General features: G+C 49.7%; 5 protein-coding genes across 5 annotated transcripts; 3 read left to right on the plus strand and 2 right to left on the minus strand.

Moving 5' to 3' along the window:
- Positions 1–1,164: 1,164 nt before the first annotated feature.
- N7484_010087 (leucine-rich repeat domain-containing protein) lies at positions 1,165–3,681 on the minus strand (the record flags this gene model as incomplete). Its single annotated transcript, XM_057120474.1, has 2 exons — positions 1,165–3,540; positions 3,640–3,681. 2 exons carry the CDS (start codon positions 3,679–3,681, stop codon positions 1,165–1,167), a joined length of 2,418 nt encoding a protein of 805 aa, XP_056970029.1.
- A 3,741-nt stretch (positions 3,682–7,422) lies between these two features.
- Positions 7,423–9,598, plus strand: N7484_010088 (patatin-like phospholipase domain-containing protein; the record flags this gene model as incomplete). Its single annotated transcript, XM_057120475.1, has 2 exons — positions 7,423–8,859; positions 8,912–9,598. The coding sequence occupies 2 exons, from the start codon at positions 7,423–7,425 to the stop codon at positions 9,596–9,598; spliced, it is 2,124 nt and encodes a 707-aa protein (XP_056970030.1).
- Positions 9,599–13,714: 4,116 nt separating this feature from the next.
- Positions 13,715–17,073, minus strand: N7484_010089 (tetratricopeptide repeat protein; the record flags this gene model as incomplete). The annotated part of the gene is made up of 3 exons (XM_057120476.1): positions 13,715–14,814; positions 14,875–16,679; positions 16,730–17,073. The coding sequence occupies 3 exons, from the start codon at positions 17,071–17,073 to the stop codon at positions 13,715–13,717; spliced, it is 3,249 nt and encodes a 1,082-aa protein (XP_056970031.1).
- Positions 17,074–17,907: 834 nt separating this feature from the next.
- On the plus strand, positions 17,908–19,856 carry N7484_010090 (RNA-binding protein VTS1; the record flags this gene model as incomplete). Its single annotated transcript, XM_057120477.1, has 3 exons — positions 17,908–18,406; positions 18,473–19,743; positions 19,800–19,856. 3 exons carry the CDS (start codon positions 17,908–17,910, stop codon positions 19,854–19,856), a joined length of 1,827 nt encoding a protein of 608 aa, XP_056970032.1.
- Positions 19,857–20,532: 676 nt separating this feature from the next.
- Positions 20,533–21,153, plus strand: N7484_010091 (Transmembrane protein 93; the record flags this gene model as incomplete). Its single annotated transcript, XM_057120478.1, has 2 exons — positions 20,533–20,607; positions 20,746–21,153. The coding sequence occupies 2 exons, from the start codon at positions 20,533–20,535 to the stop codon at positions 21,151–21,153; spliced, it is 483 nt and encodes a 160-aa protein (XP_056970033.1).
- Positions 21,154–21,177: the final 24 nt, after the last annotated feature.

The following is a 21,177-nucleotide window of genomic DNA, read 5'->3' on the forward strand; positions in this document are numbered from 1 at the left end:
TCAAGTCTCGACGGGATGAGGAGAGGAGAATCTTGCACAGGGAGAGAAAGCGGGAAGGCAAGTGTGTTTGCAGTTGTTTGGCTTTGCGATCAACGCCATAACTATTTATATACCATTTTTCTTCTTATAACTTCATCGTTGATGTAGACTGTGATTTTTGATTCTACTGTTGGTTCTTTTACTTGCAAGCTCTCATTTTCGATGTTCTTGATGTTCGTGGAAATTTTTTCCTATTTTTGTTTGCCACCATTCCGGTCTCGCCGTGGAGGGGCTGCCTTGCCGCCGGTCGAGACCCATCGTATAAATAGCTAACAAAGTACTGTGTACGTACAGGGTCTCAGCGTCATGCCTCAATGCGATAGTAGAAACACCCAATATATACTCCAGATATACTCCAGACTATAACAATATAACAATACAACACTAGAGCCATAATGTCATTGTTCCCCAGCACAGTCCCGGATGTCCTGCAAGTCCACCTGGGTTACCTAATTACGACCGAATTAGGTACTTTACGATGCAGCAGACTCTAGGTGAAGGTCTAAGCTGGAAAAGGATGAGGGTTTGAAAATGTAATTGAGTTTGTGAACTGGCTTATCGCATCATGCCACATACCCATCATGAACAGAGGTATTCGCAAAACATGCCTAAGAGGCATAGAACGGAAACAAGAGGGGAATAAGAATGCGTAACCGAAACATCAAAGCAGAATCATGCCACCAACGCCGACTAGCCCATGAGAAAACAAAGCAGTAAAAAGCATAAAGTACACGCGCTCTAGAACTCGGTCTTTCACAATAGTCTCCGAAAAGACGGTAAAAAAGTGCCGCAGGGTCATTTTGGTTGAAAACATGCTGGAAATCCAAGTGGAGGGCGCAAAAAAAAAAAAAAAAAGAAATCGACAAGAACAAAAAAGACGGCCGTAAATGATCATACATCCAACCCACCATATCTCATTAGTCATGTAAACGCCATAAACGATGCAAAGGGGAGCCGCTCAGATGGCATGCTCAGAGAATATCGATTCAAAATTGTGACAGGTGATGTTGTTGATTAGTCTTAAGGCCCAAGTCGGAGGACTCAAAGGTCGATGAAGGGAATCGATGTTTGTGAAGTAATGGCAAATGAGGAGGGGTCCTCAAATTTGTCTTCGAGGATATGAATTTATCCACCCAACGAATGGCCGGCGCTCAAAATGGCATGGCTATTAGTTCGGATGGGTGTAGCTGGAAGAGGGTGATCAAGGCCGGGTCTAGCCAAATGGGCCGCAAGCTCATTCTGTGGACTGTCCCAGGGGTGGTCCCCCAAAACTGTAAGCCAGTTTTGACCTACATCCTGACGGAGAGCTTCCAGCTGCTGGCGGCAGAGCTCTTGGTCCAAGACCCAGTCTTGAGAAGGGTTAGGTTGCGCTGCAGTCGCTTGCAAGAGAGGAGGACTGGAGGAATTTCCCTGCCTTGGAAGGCCCAGGAGGCTGGAAGATCCGGACTGTGCGGCACTGTCCTGCTTCCACTGATCATGCGGAACCACGAAAGATGATTGGGTCGGCGCATGGATTTGCTGGGTGGGAGAAATTGGAGGAACTGCGGGGCCTGGATTACCTAGACCATCCGTAGTAAAAGGGTTATCTGTTGATAGATCAACGATTCGGCGTCGCTGAGTCTTCTTTCGACGATTGGTTCCATCCATGTCATGCGGTACAACAGTCTTCGCTGGCAACGGTGGCTCAGCCTCATCATTAGGAATTTTGGGCAACGGCTTTCCCTGGATGGCCGTAGCAGTAGGTTTCTGCACTACAGGCACTTCATCAGCTGCACTGGAGCGCACCACGGGAGCCGCGTCAGGCTCTGCGACTCGGTCAACAAGTTGCTTGCGCTCGGTGTAGCCAGGTCCACGGCCATCAATAATGATGTCCTCGGAATAGCCAGGAGTGCGACGGAAAAGATTCATGATCACTACACGGTAATTGGAGTGGGTCTTGACGAACGGGTTGCCGGACACCCAGATCTCCCGTATCTCAGGGAGACTGGTCAGGCGCGCCATTTCCGTCGGGTCCATGAGGTTGTTGTCCCGAAGGTCCAACCTCTCCAGAGACAGGAGTCGCTCAATGCCAGCCAAGGAACGAAGTCGGTTACCGCGAAGGTTCAGGGCGGTGATGGCTGGGAGAGGGTTTCGGGAAAGAGAATGCATCGACTCAATCATGCAGTGAGACAGATTCAGAGCGCGCAGTGACATGAGGGAGGCCAAGCTATCAGGGATTTCAGTGAGAAGATTGGACGAAAGGTCCAGGGAATTCAAAGTATTGGCCACCGGGGCAAGGCTCTCCACAGAAATGGAAGTCAAGGAATTCTCTGGAACGCCAAGGTGACGCAGGAACCGCCACTTTGTTGGGGGGAGGACACCCGGCAACAAGGTCGAAGAGCTTCCAGCCCGGCCACCACCAGATGTATCACTGGAGTTGGAACTTCCCGAGCCAGTGCGTCGGATGCGGGCCGACTGACCTCGACGGTGACCGTGCTTGGTTGTGGGACGCTGCGGCGAAATGCTCTCTGCCCTCACACGGCGGACCTTTGTGCCCTCGGACCCGGCTCGAATCATCGGAACTGACTTGGGGCTGGTGCTGCTTGCAAGTGCCGTGTCAGCAACAGGGGAACCGGGAGCAGAGAGGGAAGTATGATCCGAAGCGTGGACGGGCTGTGTACTGGAACTGTTGTTCCACCCAAGTGGTGGGGACTGTTGCGACTTTGCAGAGCGCCGACGACGCTTGTCCATGTCGTCCAGCACAATTCTTGTCAGAAGATCCGCCGGGTCATCCAGGTGAGCCCGCTTGATCGACAGGGTGCGCAGCTGCTCCGATAATCGGTCCCAGCCGTAGAAAGAACGATAATCTATATCAATGATCTCTAAAGCACTCAGGTTTTTGAAGGAATGGAGTGGCACAGCTGTGTCGAAGGGAAACTCTTCATAACCGCGGATCAAACACGCACGGTGATCCGGAGCCAAGCGTAGACAGGGAATTTTAGTGAAAGCAGAATAAAGATACTTCAGGTCCCCCTCCAAGGCCAGCTGGGCCCTCTCGGACTTGGAGGCCGAGTCCTTGGATCCGAGGCCGAATGAGGACCAGAGGCCACTCATGCCAGACATAACGCTACGCACGCTGGATACAGAGTGGATGGAAGCCCCATCGCCGCCCTTGGAACGCTGAGGCTTGTTCAAGAAGGAAACATAGGATTGAGAGACCTCGGTATGGATGTTCTCTAGCCGGACATTCATGGGCCCCACGGCAATAGATAGGTCTTCGAAGCGGGATAGGAGGTAGAAGAGGTGGTGAGGAGTGAGCGTCAATTTAGCGGGCTTGATGTTTTGTGATGCGAATCTCAATGCCCCAAAGGAGAGGGCAGAGGCTAATGAAGTGGAAGAGAAGGCACCCGCTGTGGTCGTCGCGCCGGTGGGCGACTGTGGGGTTCCGGCATTGGACTGGCGCCGCAGTTGCAAAGCGTTGGCAAGCGCCTTTTCGTGTGTGCGGACGAAGCTTGCCAGGTTCTAGAAGTAAAATGATGTCTCAGTAACCACGCGAATCTCTCATGTTGATGTTGTACAAAAGTGGGTCAGAAAAAAAAGACGCCAAAAAAAACCTCTCACCTTTATGAAGATTTGCCCATCTTCAGTGTTCAGCTTCTCCATGGTGGGGATGAGGAGGGAATTGTGTTCAAAGGAGATCTTCGCCTGAAGAACTCAGAAGATTCAACAGATGCTACAAGGGACGGTCGACATTGTGCTGTTGCGACCAGAGAAGGATTGTCGCCTAGGCGATGCGAGGAGTTAGCGCGGGCGGACCAGCAAGGTGGAGAGGTCAGGGGAAGGGGTTTACCTGTAATGAGTGAACAGACTTGATAGATCAAATTCGAGATCTCAAGTCTAAGTATGTTTGGTTTTTTTTTCCCCTTGGAGATGAAGGAGGAAAGAAGGAGAAGAGGAAGGGAAAATGGTGACACGGGGTAACCGCTAAATAAGACTTGTCTGATGATCGCAAAGATAAACCATACATGTACCATTATCAAACAAAAAAAAAAAAAAAAAAAAATTTAAAATATTCCGCCTAAACCTTGGAACCATAGAATTATAAAAATTCTAATTATCATTCTTATTATGATTTGATTTGATTTGATCTGATTTGATTTCCCAATTTAATCTTTCCCCATCACATACGAGGTTGACTTCCCATCACTTCAAAAGGACCTTAACATACATACACGATAACGATGCGAACAATACGAAAGGCAAAAGACCGAAATTACACCATAAGATACCTCCAAAAGCCTCGGGCAATATTTGTTGCTAATTTCCTGCATCTACTAAACCCAGATAGGCGTAAGTGGCGACCTATGGAGGGGTCAGTCTAGGATTTAGTTTGATTTGCTCTTGGCCGCGTCTATCAGACCCTTCGGTTGGATCGTCCGAATCTCTCCTATGACGGGATAGCATTGGAAATGCTCGATGGTGTGAATCCTGCATTCGACTTAGTCGGCTTGGTATCATACTTCTGAGTCGATCCCCGAGCAAGGCCCATCAGTGGGTCCCTCCGAGTTGCCCCCCCTCCTTGTCCTTCGATCGACATACAAAACTTTGGAAAGGAAAGAAGTTACCTTTTTCAGCAGGACGTCGCAGCTGTCTGCACCAGCAATCTATCTCAACCAGCATCGATCTAAACTCGAAGCAGCCACAACCTCCAGCCGCCCATGCAGCCCGGGTGGAAATGCCGAGAATCAGCGAGCGCAATGTTTGGCTGACTTGCCCCGTGCTCGTTACTATGATCCACTTCATTTATTATTTTTTTTTTTCCTTTTCTTTTTTTATGCAAAAGCTAAAGCCCGCCTTTTCTTACTCCTTCCCGAGTGGTCCTTACCGGATCCTGCGGTTGGTCATCTGCAAGTCTACGCTTTCACCGTGCAGCAGATCAAGCCTCTGTGTCCGTTCAGGGGGCCATGATTGGTTCAAGGCAACCCCATATCGTAACTTGACGATGAATGGGAGAGAAAAAAATGTCTGACCTAGAAAATAATCCGGATCACGCAAAACAGAGAATGAAGACGAACGCGGGCCGTTGGTGTTGATGACTCCCAATGAACCATCCTATCAGCCAATGACGAGGCGGGGCCGACCAATGCGCTATCTGGGATCATCCGAGTCAGCTCGCACTGACATCTGACATTCCACTGGGTCAGGAAGTGGAGTCGACCCGATTTTTAGGAGAATCTCCAAAAGAAAAAACACAACTTCAGGAAAGATGACATCAAAAAAGAAATCTACATGGGGAGATAGTGGGATGTGAAGCATTCCACATTTGCCTCCCCCACTATCAGACTATACACACACACCGCTTCCTGCATTCTTGGGATTCATCCGCGGGGCGTCAGTTGAGCCATGGTTCGACGTGACCCCTTCATCTCGGGTCGAATGAATTCAATTAATGTGACGGGGGCCGCGCAAGTAGATTTGGATACATCGTACATGCTTCCAACGTTGCACCTCACCCCCTTGACCCGGGTGGCATGAGATGTTTCAAAATAGAGAAACCTATACCTTGTACAATCGGTTTGTTTTGAATCATTGAGAAAAAGCATCGAAGTGCCCGGGGCCGGGGTTATATCTAGGAGACAAATGTATGTGCTAGACACATTCCGCACCCCCAGATGTTACAGACGCTCGGTTCAACACCTGATCCTAGCCATGCCTGCAGTTGCAAGGAGTTCGCATGCAGCTATCCTTGCAGGTATACCTCCGTGTGCCCCTCTCAATGCCGCCCTCAGCTTGCCGAGCTTTTGCGCCTTTTACGCTTAGCTCACCCCTTGGGGCAATGTTTGAAGCACATGGGAATCTGAGAATCAGGAATTGGAGATCGGAATCAAGGAGGGGTTAGCCACATGAGAATGCGATCGGCCAGTTGCCCCACCTCCTTGAATGCGTACGCAGGGCAACTTTGAATGAATTTGACGTCTCTCGGACGTGGACCGGACTTTTTCCACTCCGTCGATCCAGCACGAGGAGACGATAACTCATTTAAATCGTGGGCGCCATCCTCATTGGGTAAGATGCAGAGTCATTTGTTGCAGTGCCAAGACCGGTGGCTTGTCTGAACCTGCATCTTTGCTTTTTGACATCGGGGAGTACTCACGCCACAGATACTTCCAGTGTAGCGATCTGCGGAGAGCCAAATAGAGACGGGGCCGACAGGATGGGGTCACTACTTTGTCTTTTCGTGAGCAGCCTTGCCTTTACACATCCACTCCTATACACGGGCACTAAAGTAGTGCAGGGTGACACTCGCTTCCCTCTTTAGTGCTGATTGTCCCCAAAACTAGCTAAGGCAACCTAAAAGATGCCGGCGGCTACCGCGCACCGCATTCTAATTAAATGCGACGCGTACCACCCATGGCCTCTGCCACTCGTAACGGCCGTAGCAGGCATCGGCATCTGAAGTCTGATCGGAGGGACCGACGTACAGGCGAGAGGCTAGGGGAAAGAAAGCGAACAGCCACGATGTTTGCTTTTACTTTTGCCTTTTCTTTTTCGCGCTCGATCGGCATGATCAGCAACAAGGGGGGGGCCACAATGACTAGGATTAGAGAGTAAAAGGCTAATTACTAGTAAAACAGAGGTTAATTAGCCTCACATCGGGGTTAACAGTCAGGTGATTATAGCTCGGTTTTATGCCGATATTCCGTGGGCGGCTAAAAGAGGAGCCTTGGCCAACCCATAGGGTATTTTCCAACCCACGGCCCCGATCAAAGCTATAAAAAAATGTTTCCAGCCTATCACCATCCTTGTTCAGCCCTGTGTTACGAGATCTGAACGCCTAGCATATAGCGGTGAAGCTTGCCGTGCGCGCCGGACGTTTTAACTTTCTATTTCCATGGTAAATCTTGGTATAGCTTCTTTTTCTATGGTACGTATGGGGTAGAGATGGAGCGTCTCGGAGGTTCAATGGCATGAGATAAGTCAGACCTGTTGCACTGCCCGGTGTACTAAACCAATTTAGCGTCGTACGATCGATCGAAATTTCTTCGGAGATGATAAGGAGATTAGAGCAGTGCTACAGTGAAGTTGCCCCGCGGTCGGAAGGGAAGATAAACAAACATTTTGACTTCAATGGTTTGGATTGAGATAAACCCCGCCATCAACAACAATTTTCAGTGATGATCCTTAGTGTAGAACCATGGGTCTTATTCCCTTATCTTTCTGCGTCTGCGGGGCTAACCAGCCACAATCCAGTTACCGTCAGCCACAGACCCCACTACATGTGGCTCACCAGTGTAAACAGTCATGTGATGCTGACGTCGACGCCGTTGAAAGCTGTCCCAACCGGATTCGGTTGCTTCAATTTGGAGTACCTGGACCTAGATTTGGAACCATTATGCCCTGAATATGTCGTCGGACAAGGCATCACCTCTTGATCAGTATGATCCGGCCGGATTACCAGACTACGACCATGATTTTATAGATCCCGACGAGCTTGACCGCTTCGAGAGGGCGTTGAATGCACCGGAAGCTTCCCCACTGGTAGCCATCAACGACTGGCGCCCGATCAACCAACGAGTACGCAAGACACGCGGTCGGCGCAAAACTCCCAAACGAAGCAAGGATGAAACGAGAGAAGGCGTCCTCTACACATTACTCAAGTGGCCATTCTTGTTCACCGTGTTCGCATGGATCGCCTTCTTGAGCTGTGGTTACGTGCTAGTGCGGGTGTACATCTTCCTCTACGAACAATGGGTCACATGGCGGGGCAAAAGAGAGCGGCTTCGCCGAGAGTTGTCTTCAAAGACAAACTATCCAGACTGGCGGAAAGCGGCCCAGGCGTTGGATGCCTATCTTGGGAATGAGGAGTGGAAGCAGGCGGACGCTTACGCTTACTATGACTCTGAGACTGTCACGAGGGTTGTATCAGAGCTAAGGAAAGAGAGAGAGAGGGCTGAGGCTGAGTTACAGCAAGGTCGCCCGGGCACCGCAGAGCCTCCAGCTGTCGAAGATCTTCGCTCATTGTTGGAGGCTTGTGTCAAGAATAATTTCGCTGGCGTGGAGAATCCTCGCATCTACAGTCAGACCTATTCAGGAACGAAGGAATTGGTTCAGGAGTACATCGATGAGGTACATGCCTGTGTCCAACTAGTGTTGGATAGCAAGCAGATCGACCGCGACACCAAGAAACAACATTTCAAACAACTCGATACCAACTTCGGACGCACAGCACTTTGTCTGTCAGGTGGCGCTACATTTGCTTACTATCATTTTGGAGTCGTTAGGGCATTGCTGGATAACGATATCTTACCAGAGATTATTACAGGGACGTCAGGTGGTGCACTGGTGGCGGGATTAGTGGCTACTCGAACCGACGACGAGTTGAAACAGCTGCTGGTCCCCGCCCTAGCCCATCGCATTCGCGCTTGTCATGAAGGGTGGACCACCTGGGTTCGTCGTTGGTGGAGAACGGGCGCTCGGTTCGATACGCTAGACTGGGCCAAGCAATGTAGCTGGTTCTGTAGAGGCTCCACTACATTCCGGGAAGCCTATGAACGAACAGGGCGCATCTTGAATGTGTCTTGCGTTCCCTCCGATCCTCACTCCCCGTCTATTCTGGCAAATTACCTGACTTGTCCAGATTGCGTCATTTGGAGCGCGGTGCTCGCTTCTGCGGCAGTTCCCGGAATTCTGAACCCGGTAGTGTTGATGTACAAAAAGCGTGATGGTACTCTTGCACCTTACTCTTTCGGGCATAAGTGGAAGGATGGTAGTTTGAGGACCGATATACCAATCAAGGCACTGAACTTGCATTTCAATGTGAACTTTACCATCGTCTCGCAGGTATGGCTAGTCAGGCAATCCATTTGAGTTCAACTGTTAACACTATTTTTAGGTCAATCCGCATGTCAATTTGTTCTTTTTCAGCTCCCGGGGAACTGTGGGTCGACCAGTCACTCATCGCAGGGGTCGTGGTTGGCGTGGCGGCTTTCTTGGCACCGCGATTGAACAATATATCAAACTAGACCTTAACAAGTGGCTTCGTGTGCTTCGGCACCTTGAGCTACTGCCGAGACCCCTAGGTCAAGACTGGAGTGAGATCTGGCTACAGAAATTCAGTGGCACAGTCACCATCTGGCCAAAGACTGTTGCATCCGACTTCTTTCACATTCTCTCTGATCCGACGCCGGAGCGGCTTGCGCGCATGATCCACGTTGGTCAGCAAAGCGCTTTCCCAAAAATTCAGTTCATCAAAAATCGGCTGAACATCGAAAACACTATTATGAGAGGCCTCCAGCAATGCTCCGCCACTGGACGCTCCTTGTCCCCGATTCTATCTCGCCGAATTCCATTTCCGGACAACGAAGACCCTCTGGTTGAGCGATTGGATGACAACTTTCCAGAACGCCATGACTACAAAGGTGACTCGACGGACGAGACTATGTCCCAATCAACCGCCTCGCGCCCACATTCCCCAACCTCAAATCCTAGGAGGGGTAGCCTTATGGAGGAAATGCGCCGCCAGTCAGCCGTCTTCTTCGACGACGACCTTTATGGCGACGACTACACTGCCGTCACCTGAGATTAGTTGGCGGCTCATGCGCCCGGGTATTACCTAGCAGCCCCCATGACGTCGAGCAGGGTCTTACTCATTCCGGATACATGCAGCCCCGCTTTCCATTATGGTCCTTCCGCCCGATGTGATATTCGATATGACAGGCGGCTCATGCTGATCTCATTCTAAGCTGCGGGTACTCTCGGGCTTTTCTATCTATCTGATGTCGTGATTTTATCCTTTTGCGCCCCCGCTTTCCATACCCCCAAGGAGTTCTCTCAGCCAAGCCTGGATACACGTTCAGCCTTAAACTTAAATTGTTTTTTTGTATTTTCAGACTGTTTTGTACGACGTTACGATTACCTTCTCTTTTTGTCTTTAGCTTTTATTGTGCGGGACGGTGCGGGGAAAACCTATGTCATATACATATCTCCGGCCATTCTGATCAACCCGCGTGTACCAATATATCATATTTCTAGTGAGCTGGTCCAATGATATCAATCCAGCCTTAAATCTACTATTTCCGGGATGTTACCATAATCCATGCATGATCGACGCCTGCAGTAGCGCGGACGGTGCCAATATATTTTTATATGACATTACTCATAGAAGCCACATGACATCACTTAACAATATGCAATATGCCCATGGATGCACCCGCGCGTCATTTCATTCAATTAGGTAGCCGCCGCCCGCTAATATACTGCGAGATGCTGTCATTCAATATATTATCTCCTTCAGTATGTATAGTCGATCTACTGCCAAGGTAGTCAAAATTATGGTAAATTCGTTGATCGTCGGGCTAGGTTGACCTTCCTACGTAACCTCGTCAGTGGTCAATGTGAATACTTTTGGACACAGACAGATTACTGCCAACCTTTTGCATCGAGGCAAGTAGAATCCACACGGTAGGTTGATGTTGATCTTTCAAAGTTGCCGATTCGTTTGCTCATGACCTCAACCATAGAATTCCTTTTCCAAGTTTTGCAGACTAGGTACCTACCACTCTCCATTGTCCGTTTCTGCTCCATGGGTATCTCGCATAGCCCATTGCATTCGAATCCCCAGCCATCCGTGCTCACGATAACCAGCACACACCTGTACAATGATTCGGACCTTGGGAAAAGCACATAACTACGTTTATTCCCAGGTTATCAACTATGCAAAATGATTAGACCATACATATCAGCTTCAATATTGCAATATCAATGGCACACAAAACCACAAAAACACAGAATGGACTGGTGAACACCAGGTTATCAAGGTACATGTGTATACTTTGAGAGGTGGGGCAAGTGGGGCCAATCATGTTGATCCTCACCCACTCCTATACTAGCGCCAAGAAACAACGCTTTTCGATTCAATCTTTACCTCTTTTCTTCATCTTTACTTTCATTTGATTCTCTTTCTGTGCGTCAACTTGGCATCAAGTTACATCCTTTAGATTTACGGTTGTATTTTGGAACTACCTGGTATATGGGAACTAGACTATCTCCATATTCGAGTCATCCTTTTAAACACACATGCTCATTGCTCAAGAGACTTGTGCTTTTCCTCCTATCTTCGGAGCCAACCACTGATTCCCAAAGCTCCCTGGCAGGCTCATCGCTAGACCTGCCTACAAAAATTAACCCCTCCAAAACAGCAAGTGCTTGAACCCAATCATGGACATCTATGAACCCTGCGGTGATCTTAAGATGTGCCAGGAACCAGCCATGGACTCCTCCTCCCTTCGAAATGAGTCCACCAAGGAACAACGACCAAAATAGAAGGTCGGGTGCCATTATCCGTAACTGATCGTAGCATCTTAAAATCCTCTGCTGAAGATTCCGACTGAGGTGCTCCAGACAAGGCTTGCTTTGCAACCCCCAGACTCGGCTGGTCGCATATACCAGAATTGAGATGCAAATGACGTCGTCGAATGGTGTGGTTGGCACTTTGTAGGGCAAGGAATACAGCTGATGCATAATTAAGAGAAAACATTCGTTCTCAGCGGGCATGTGCCGAAAGTCAATCTCTATCATTCGCTCGTGAAGGCATACGAGCTTTCCAAATGCTTTTATGATTTTGATTAGATCGTCGGGAAGATCCCCAAACCAAAAAGCGTTGTGGAAGCGCTGTCCAAGCGACAGTGATGCTGGAAATGGGCTTTCTTCGAGACAGCTCGAGTTTCCTCGAATCCATGTTTCCCATCGCTTTGATATTCCGAATGCCGGAGGTGAGTTTCGAACTATTCCTTGCAGGGCATCACAGCTTAAGAGCTATTAGTAGCGAACAAGAAATTTTCCATACAGCAACGTACCAGTATAGAACCGAGAGTGTTTGAAGAGATATCTTTTCAAGTCCACCTAACCTGGTGATGACATATTGCAGTCCAGCAATATGAGCCTCCACAGATACCAAATCAACCTGGGCACTCTATTTGTACGGTAAGCGGGAGTCTGTTGTCATTATCATTTCCAATATCCTCTTTCTTACCTCGACACACATTAGTAATGCGATAACTAAAAGAATCTCCTCCGAAACCTCCCCGGATGAGTGCACCAACAGACTCTGAAGAGAGTTCAATGACCGCGAGCGCAGCTGGAGTGTATCCTGCATCGTTCTTTGGAGCTGTCGAGTTGATCCATCGGTCATCGTTAAGCGACCAGCTAGGCACCCGGCGCCCATGAGCAAGACCGTTTCAACCAACGCTGGCTGGCTAAGGGCTGTTCGGAGGAACCAAACCGACATAACATTTGAACTGAGAGGAAAGGCAATTTGCGAGACATATGTCTTATCTAACATCGGAATCAGCGACAGATCACAGAAACAAAACAATTCAAAAATCAGGTTCCCTGTGTGCAAATACTGACAGTGGTGAAGATAGAAGTCCATGCTCTCGTTTGTGTTTTGCGGCAATGCATGAAACGCCTCAAATAAGCCTGCCTGCATACTTCTCAATAGGACACCTGGAGGTGCATGTCGATTATTTTCGTTTCCACCTCTCTCCCCATCTTGATAACTCTGATCACTAGTGCAGCTCGTTTTGGGCCTAGGAAACGGTTTCAAGGATGCTTTCAACTTTTGAAGCTGCGTTTCTTTCCTCAGTCGATGAGTCCTTGTCTTGATAAAAGATTGCTTCCTCCTTAAAGAGGTGTGACTTTGATCTTTGAGATCTTGAGTGGTCACCCAGAGAAACGGTGTTGTCTTCTGAGGGAGGCATGCCGAATCCGATATTCGCTTAGACCGATTATTGGGTGCTTCTGATATTATTATGAAATCATTAGCCATCATTACGATTGATTACACTGCATTGACTATCATTCTAGGATTGAACAGGGAACATCGAGGAGAGATTCTATTTCAGCCCCATGCGATCTGCAATGAGGGGAACATCACGTCAGCTTGACAGGGGGGGGGTGATTGGCTAAGGGAATATTAAAGGTCTTCAGACCGAGTGATCCCCCAACGTGCTCCCAACTTTGCAGGAAGGATACAGGGTCAAAAAGCAACATACAGCCCACTTTGAGGACGGGAGCTACCGTCGTGACCCCTATGTCAATCTTTCCAAAGTTACACTCTGGCCACGAAAGTACAAATACCCTATTCTAGGTACAGTACGACCTCGAAATACCAGGCAAAGTTTATCAAACAATTGATACGTGCACGTACTAAACAAACGGCCTACTCGGCAGCCAATGCGTTTATTTCGGATTTTAGAATGTTATTTGACTTCCGCGGGAACTCTAATCTCTTTCCTGATATCTTTGATTGAACCACCACCTTCTAGCAGCCATTCCCAAGATTCATATTCCAAGAAATGACCACGGGGCATGCTGTTGGACCAGCAGATCTGTATCACAAATTAGTGTCTTCCCAAAGGCCTTCCACAGCGAGTCTGGGGGCTCCTCATGGGGGTTGGCAGCTGTGATGGATAACAATCGACATTCATCAATGCGACAGATACTTAGACTCGCCACTATTCTAAAGTTGTACCCACACCTAGTTAGTGCCTACTTGGAATATATCCTTTTGAAGTCAAGTGACGTGTCTGTTCAGAAAATTTTGGCATTACTCAAAGCCATAGATAAGAGCTGAATGGAGAATACATTATCATACATGTTGTAAGCATTGAAACTTGTCGTGACAAGCGTTGCTGAATCATATGACAAGCCATGTATCAGTGATAGCTTTTGCGGCCTGTTCATCGCCACCGAGCGTATGAAGACATTGCAAGGCGTAGGCAGCCTCACGTGTGAAGTCTTCTACAAATTTTTGTGAGACTTCAGCTTGATGTGAGGATTGATCAGCCTCACCCATCACCACATCAGCTCCGTCTACTGCAACCGATGCTTCGTCGTTCTGTTCCTGGATCTTTTGTCCGAGCTTGAGCACTTTTTCGTACCCCTCAATGGCCAGGTGACCCAACCCAAGACCATGGTATGCTCGTGCAAAATTGAACTCCATCTCTTGTCGCTCTTGGAGCAACGTTCCAGGTTTCATCCGCACCCGGCGGTATTCATTAAGGAAGGAAAGCCCTTGCATAATCAAGTAGTGTCGGTTCTCAGACTGTCGCTTGAGAGAGTGGTGGATGAAGCAAAGCCCGATAGAAAGAAGCAAGACTGGGTTTTGATCATCAAGAGCATATGCGCGGAAGAAGTAGTTCAGGGCTGGGTAGAAACTGCCTCCCGAGTAAAGAATATGCCCGTAAAGGATAAGAAGGGCGATGTCGAGTGACTCTGCGGGAATTCGCTCCCCGGACTTGTCTTTGGTTGTGAGGGAGGCACGCTCCTTCCAGAGAGATGGCCGGACGAGACTAGGTTTGTTCGGATCGTCTGGAAGAGTGAAATCCATTGCCTTGATCTGACGGAGCATGAATTTCATGTTGGGAGAATTGAAAAATTGTGGCTTGTGTGCATCACCAGAGATACGGCTCAACATCGAGAAAAGGCGATATGTGTCAGTGACAAATTGGTATTCCTTGATGAACCATCGCGCTTCGTGCGCTAGGGCTTCCTCATCATTTGCCCGAAGGGCACAGGTAAACCAGCAGACATGAATCAGACGCGACTTTGGCTTAGAGTGGAACCAGATACTGGCTACAGCGGCAGAATTGAGCGCGTCATATGCTTCTTCAACCTCTCCCTGTGATGTTAGGAGGAGGGCGTATTGGAGAAAAAAATCAAGCCACTCATCAAAGGGAATGCCGTAGTATTCGTCGGGTATCTTATCTGACAAGGGTTCATCGGGACGATCATCGCCTATACGTGGATTTCAGCTCAGAGCCATAGCCAACTTATGGGGAGAGGGATTTGACTTACCTATGCTTTTCTGAAGACGACCGGCCATCTCGTGAGCTTCGTTTAGCAAAGTACCACCCTTGCCTTTGTCTTTCCTGTGGTATCCCTGGAATTCCATCTGCCTTGTCATAGGATAAAATATTCGGTTTGATCGGAAATCACGAAGCAGAGCATCAGCAATGTCAAGCCAATCTTCAGTAGCTTCATAAACGCCATCCTTGACTTGGGGTTCTAGCTCCTGCAATTTCTGGTACAAGAACTGAACATCCTCTATTCGCTGACCTTCCTCTCCGGCGGGCGTTTCTCGGTCAGGACTCAAGGGTGCCAGACCTGTAAAAGCCGTAGCTGGTTTTGGTGCAATTGGCTTAGGGGCCCCAGTTTCGGCTTCCCTGAATTCAGCTGCAAGTTGCTCGAGCCTTGCGTCTTGCCTGCGCCGGGATCTGCCTTCCTGCCGCCCAAGTACAACTGCCTCATTGATGTACTTCAATGCCTGGTCACTCATGCCCAGGCTTTCGTACAGCTTGGCGAGCGCAACTCGCGATTCCATATGTCTCGGATCATGCTCAGCAACAGTGAGATAGCCAGTCTCAGCCTCTTCCATTTTGCCGAGTTGCATGCAGCAATCAGCCATCGCCATAAAATAGCCGATATCTGCATGCTCATCAGTCTCTTGGATCGGGAGATAAAAGCGAAAGGCTTCTTCTGGCAATCCGCTATCCTTCAAGGCGTCTGCCACTTCGCGGAAGAGATCACCAAAATCGAAAATACGGGCACCTTCCGAAGTATCATCTGGGTTCAGCCACTCAAAATGATGAAGAGCTTCTTGGTGGTGCTTGTAGCCCATTTTGAGCCGAAAGAGCCCCATTTTGATGCGAAGTTCTAGGGGCAGCCCAAGTCCATATGAGTCTATCGGCCATTGGCCAGGCACATACCCATTGGTCTTGATACGGCGAGGAGCATCGTTGGAGTCCCATTCTCGATCATCATCCTCGAAATCATCCCATAGCACATCATCCCCGCGGCCCAAAAGCCATCTGGAAACAGACTTCAGGGCATGGAGTCCTTGAACAGGTTGTCCAGTTATGCTAAACAGCTCGACATAGATGTTGACCTCAGACCAACTGAAACGAGTCTCCTGAGGATCGAGAGACAGATAGAACTCTACGCTATGCACCCAGTGGTCGATGGCTTTGGGTACTTCATTGAGGTCGATGTAGATTTCTGCCAAGTGTCGAAGGGCTCTCGCATTGTGCGGCCGATCTCTCAAGATACGCTCATACTCACCAGCTGCCCTGCCGTTGTACATGAGTTCACGGTAGATTGCGGCTCTCTGGTACCGAATATTGTAGTTCTTGGGCTCGATTTCAATCACGCGGCTGTAGCAGTAGATGACATCATGTAATGCCCTTTTGCGGTCTTCACCAGCACGCTGCAAGATAAGCCGAGCGACCTTGAGCCAGACGGTAGAATCTTTGGGTCGGGTATGGGCGCCATTGAAGAGAGCCGCCAAAGCCTTATCCTTTTGGCCTTGGGCCAGGAAGATTTCGGACAACAAAGAATGAGCCGGGAACATTTCGGGGTTGTTCTGGATTGCACGCATCACACGATCCATAGCTCGATCGTAGTCGCCATCAATAAATGCTTCGGTAGCTTCTGAGTGCAATATCTTGAATTCTGGGCCAGGCTCCAGAGGTTTACGGGGACCTCGTTTGATACCTTTTCCACCGCGGGCTCCCCAACGACCTGAGAAGCGTCCCCCACCTCGACGTTGGCGTCGACGTCTTGCATCAGAATCAGAATCATCATCTTCTGGCTGCTCTTCGTTGCTGAAAATGCGGTAAGTCACTGAGAGTTTTTGATGGTTGAAGAAACATACCTCTCGCTTAGGTCTTCTTCGTATGCCACATAGTCCGAGTCATCATCTCCCTCGTCCAACCCTCGAGGATCCGGGGTGTCATCTTGGCTATCTTCAGAAAGGTCACTGTAGTCATACTCTTGGGCCTGATACTGAGCTTTATTTTGGGCCTGGGGAACATGCGCTGCATCCTGAGAGGGCAGGGCGGTTCCAAAGAGTCGCGGATCAATTGCCGCAGCAAAGACATCTTCGGGGACGAATGGTCGATTCTCAACTCCTTGCCATGGGTACTGCACCTCCTCATCGATTTCTGGATAGGCAGCATAGTCATTCGAATGACCCATGGGGGTATCTGAGTCTTCCATGGCGACTAATGACGCTGAGGGAATGACTAATGCATAGAACCAGGGCGTATCAATGAGAAAAATTAAGGTCTTTTTCTCCCTTCCACTAAATGGTCGGGCACACGATTTATGGCAAGTGCGTTGCGATCAAGCCTAGGCTAGCGCTGGGACCATGGCCCAGACCGCGTATAGAAGCTCGAAGCGTGCGCACTCGGAGGTCTTGTCGCGGGCGATTCAAGCGCAGGGGCGAATGTCCATAGTCACCAAAGCTCTACCCTTGTCGACTAAAAGCAATTTGGAGAGTGAATGAAGAGGATTGGATATTATGGAAGATAAAGTGAAATCAAATCCAGTTGGTTTTCCCTTTCCATTCCAGAATTCGCGGGAACCCGTGATCGCCTTGAAACCGAGACACACTCGCTTTTTCTGCCGCAATTCTCTTTCTCCTCTTCTCCACCATCTCTTTCTCGACCTCTCCTCCCCTTTCATCCCCGTTTTTTTCTTTTCTTTTGGCGCCGGGACCAACAGGGCTTGCTGTGTTTGACACACTATTGCCTTCCTGGTCCTGACTTTCCTTCGTTCGGACCTAATACCGATCGCAAATCTCCAGGTGTCTTTCTGGCTTCCGCTTCCTCCTGAGGTGCAGCCCACTGGACTGGTCTGTGCCCCATTACTTGTCGCCTAAATCTCGAGATTTGGGCTTTGCGGATCTCCGTGGAGTCTTTCGGTCCAGGATATTTGATTCTATTTCATTACGCAAACTCAGCAGGTGCTGCAGGTGTTTTGCAGTAATCTTTTCCACCCCACTGTATTTACTATTCAGACCTTTCAATCGAAATCCCAAACCCAGTAGATATGGCCAGCCATATCATTGGAAACCGCAACAGCACCCCGGAAGCCGCTCCGAACTCCACTTTGCGTCCTCCATCGTCCGCTCGAAACCTCGGATCGCACCAGTTGCGAGCGTCAGCCGACATGTCCGGATTCCCCTCGCCGCTGTCTTCTCGCAGTATGCGTCCGTCCTCGGAAGTTTTCTTCAACCAACAGGGTCAGAATTCGACGGAAGATGCGCTGGACCGGGCAGCTCAACAGTGGCTGGCGGACATTGACCAGAACGAGACCACACTGGAGGAGATGGCAGCCGCTACGCTCGATCAGGACTTCAAGGATGAGCTCAGTGCTATCGAGCAATGGTTCCGCGTTCTGAGTGAGGCGGAGCGGACGGCCGCCTTATATGCTTTGCTGCAACAAACTACCCAGGTGCAGATTCGCTTCTTCATCCAGGTTCTGCAGCAAATGTCCCAGGGCCACCCGATGTCTGGGATTCTCTCTCCGGCCAACTTCGGCGAGAAGGGTATGTCAATCATTTCCAATTTACGCGTGGAGAAGTAATGTAGCTAACGTTTGCTCCCATTTCTAGATGCCATGTCTAGTCGCTTAAGTGATGCTATGTCTAAACTCAACATGGACACATCACGAAACTCCATGGGCCGGCCCCCACCATCTCCAGGCGCCAAGCGTAACTCGGCTCTCGATTCCTCTACTATTAATGCCATGTTTCCCGATGCCGCGGCTGCGATTGCGAAGAAGAAGGCGGAATTTACCCAGCAAACAGGCAATGCACCTCCCTCGAATCGCAACAGTCTGGTCTTCGGTGACCGTACTTCGTTTGTTGCCCCCACCATTTCAGCGCCCGACAACAATGACAGCCTGAGCCAGCCTCCAGCGTCTCCGTGGGCCCAGCGTGGTGGCCTTTCGGACACTCAGCCCCCCATTGCCCGGCCGAAGTCATCGTCGGGCCACCAGCCCATGGGTCAGTTCAGCCAGCCCTCTGCCTCCGGCCTCCGCTCTCCTCTTCCTCAGACCGCCACCATTCCTGCCCCGGATATTGAGCCTCCTTTGCTTTCGCCATACAATGTTGGAAACCACAGCTGGGCGTCGATGACGAACACCCCAATGACTGCCACCTTTGGTCAGCAGCAGAACCAGGGCAACTCCCAAGCTGACATGGTGGCAAATGCGACAGCTATGAAGCTGGCCGCTTTGTCCACTGTGAACAACCGAATTGCTCTCGATGATGCGCGTAAATACCGCCGGTCCCGGTCCAATGATGGTCAAGGACGGAACACTGTCAATCAGGGCATTTCGCAAGGCTTGGCTAGCCCTGGTCTGCCTGGGTCCAATCCTATGGCCGGACAGTTCCTGAATGCGCAGCAACTCGCCGCTCTGCAGGCCCAGCAGCAAGCTGCCATGGCGGGTCGCCGGTCTCGTCCGACGTCTCCCGGTATTGCGATGCAGGGTGCCGGGGCACTCGGTGGCATGAGCTTCACCTCGCCCCAGAACAATGGATTCCTTGCAGCTTACGACCCGAACAACCCTCTGATGGGTAACGGATTAAGCTCTCTGGGTATTGGACAGTTTGGTCTTGGTGGTGAAGGTTATCTGTCTGACCATTCCGAGGTCACCCGTGGACGCTCGCCCCGTGGTCGACGTGGTAGCTCGAAGCCGCCAGAGGACCCCACGGACCCGACTCTTCTGAAGGACATCCCCAGCTGGCTGCGATCCCTTCGGTTGCACAAGTACACGGACAATTTGAAGGATCTCAAGTGGACAGAATTGGTTGAACTTGATGAAAAGGCGTTGGAAGACCGTGGCGTCAATGCACTGGGTGCCCGCAACAAGATGCTGAAGGTAAGTCTTTGCATTTTTCAGGTCTTGACAATAAAAATTCTAATTAGTTCTTCTAGGTTTTCGAGCAAGTCAGAGAAGCTCAGACTGATGGCAAGCTTGAGAACATTATGTGATGACAGCCTTTTGTGCATGAAGCATGGCATGGCGACTATTTTCGAGTTTCCTGTGGAAAACAAAATCGAGCCTATGCCCAGCGATTTCATGGAATTGGCAATTATATTCCATTGTGCTTTTTTTCAATTCTTTTTCAATTTTTATCATTCGTTCTGTGATCTTTTGGTTCACCCTAATATGATGATGGATGTGGGATTCGGCATGTATCAAACGCAGTGATGTCAAGAAACGGATTCATGAGGGAAATTCGGGCTACTGAACATTGAAAATGGCTGGGGTAATCGTAGATATGAACATGATTTTGTTCCATTGTTCTCCAATTGTTTTCCGGTATATAATCTCAATGGTTTATTTGATTCGAACTCTACGCTCTTTCGTACATCGTACTTGGTGGCCCGTGCACCTTCTAGAAACCCGCGCCAAACCTCCGCTCCGACCTCGTCTCTCCACGTCGACCCCCATCTCTCCCCACCAGCTTTGGACAGACCCATTGCCACTCCATACTGCACCTTTTAGCTGGGTTGGATAAGTGGGATATCATTTTACTATCTCAGGCCACATCCCTCCCATATCTGCCCGAGCACAAGCAACCACATTCCCGAATCCGAGAACACGACACAGACAAAAGAATCCCAGGAACAAATCTCCCTCCGGAGAAAAATCTAGCTCGCAAAAATGGCTCCTACAAAGCAGGAACTATCCCTGATTATCAATCCTCTTGTTCCCGAGGCTGTCCAGCATAACAACCGGGTATGTTACGTTAGACCCCTCTCTCAACTGCCTCCAACCCCAATCCAATCCTCGTCAACATAACCTCTCTCAGTCCAATCTCTCCAAGACTGAACACTCCATACAAAAAGCAAGAACAACAAAACTGATATCTCACAGGTCCTCTCTTCTATTCACAGCTTAAGCGCCTTCCTCCTAGGCCTCAGCGCCGGAATCCTCGCCCTCCAATCTGCAGCAGGCTTCGTCTTCTACTTCACCGGCACAGTCCTCCTATCCGGCCTCTTCCACCTGCTACTCATCAAGCGCTCTGGCGGCGCAGGAGCAGGCGCCTTCTTCCCCGGTGCTGGAGGCGAGATCGATGGTAGCATCGAGATGAATCCTAAGACAGGTGTTGTGAGCATGGATCTAGGGGGCAGGAAGGACCGGAGACGATTTGTGCTTCGCAAGGGAGCTTGGAGGGATGTGTGGTTTGGGGGTGGTGTTGTTTCTGAGGCTTTGAGTGGATTTGTGCTTGGGTGGGCTGGTGTTGGGGGGTGTTTTGAGGTGATTTTGGTTTCTTTGGATTAGATTGGAGGACTGAAAGTTGATTTG

The sequence above is a fragment of the Penicillium longicatenatum genome (genome assembly GCF_028827895.1).
Source record: "Penicillium longicatenatum strain IBT 33135 chromosome Unknown contig_6_segment0_segment0, whole genome shotgun sequence".
Taxonomy (NCBI): Eukaryota; Fungi; Ascomycota; class Eurotiomycetes; order Eurotiales; family Aspergillaceae; genus Penicillium; species Penicillium longicatenatum.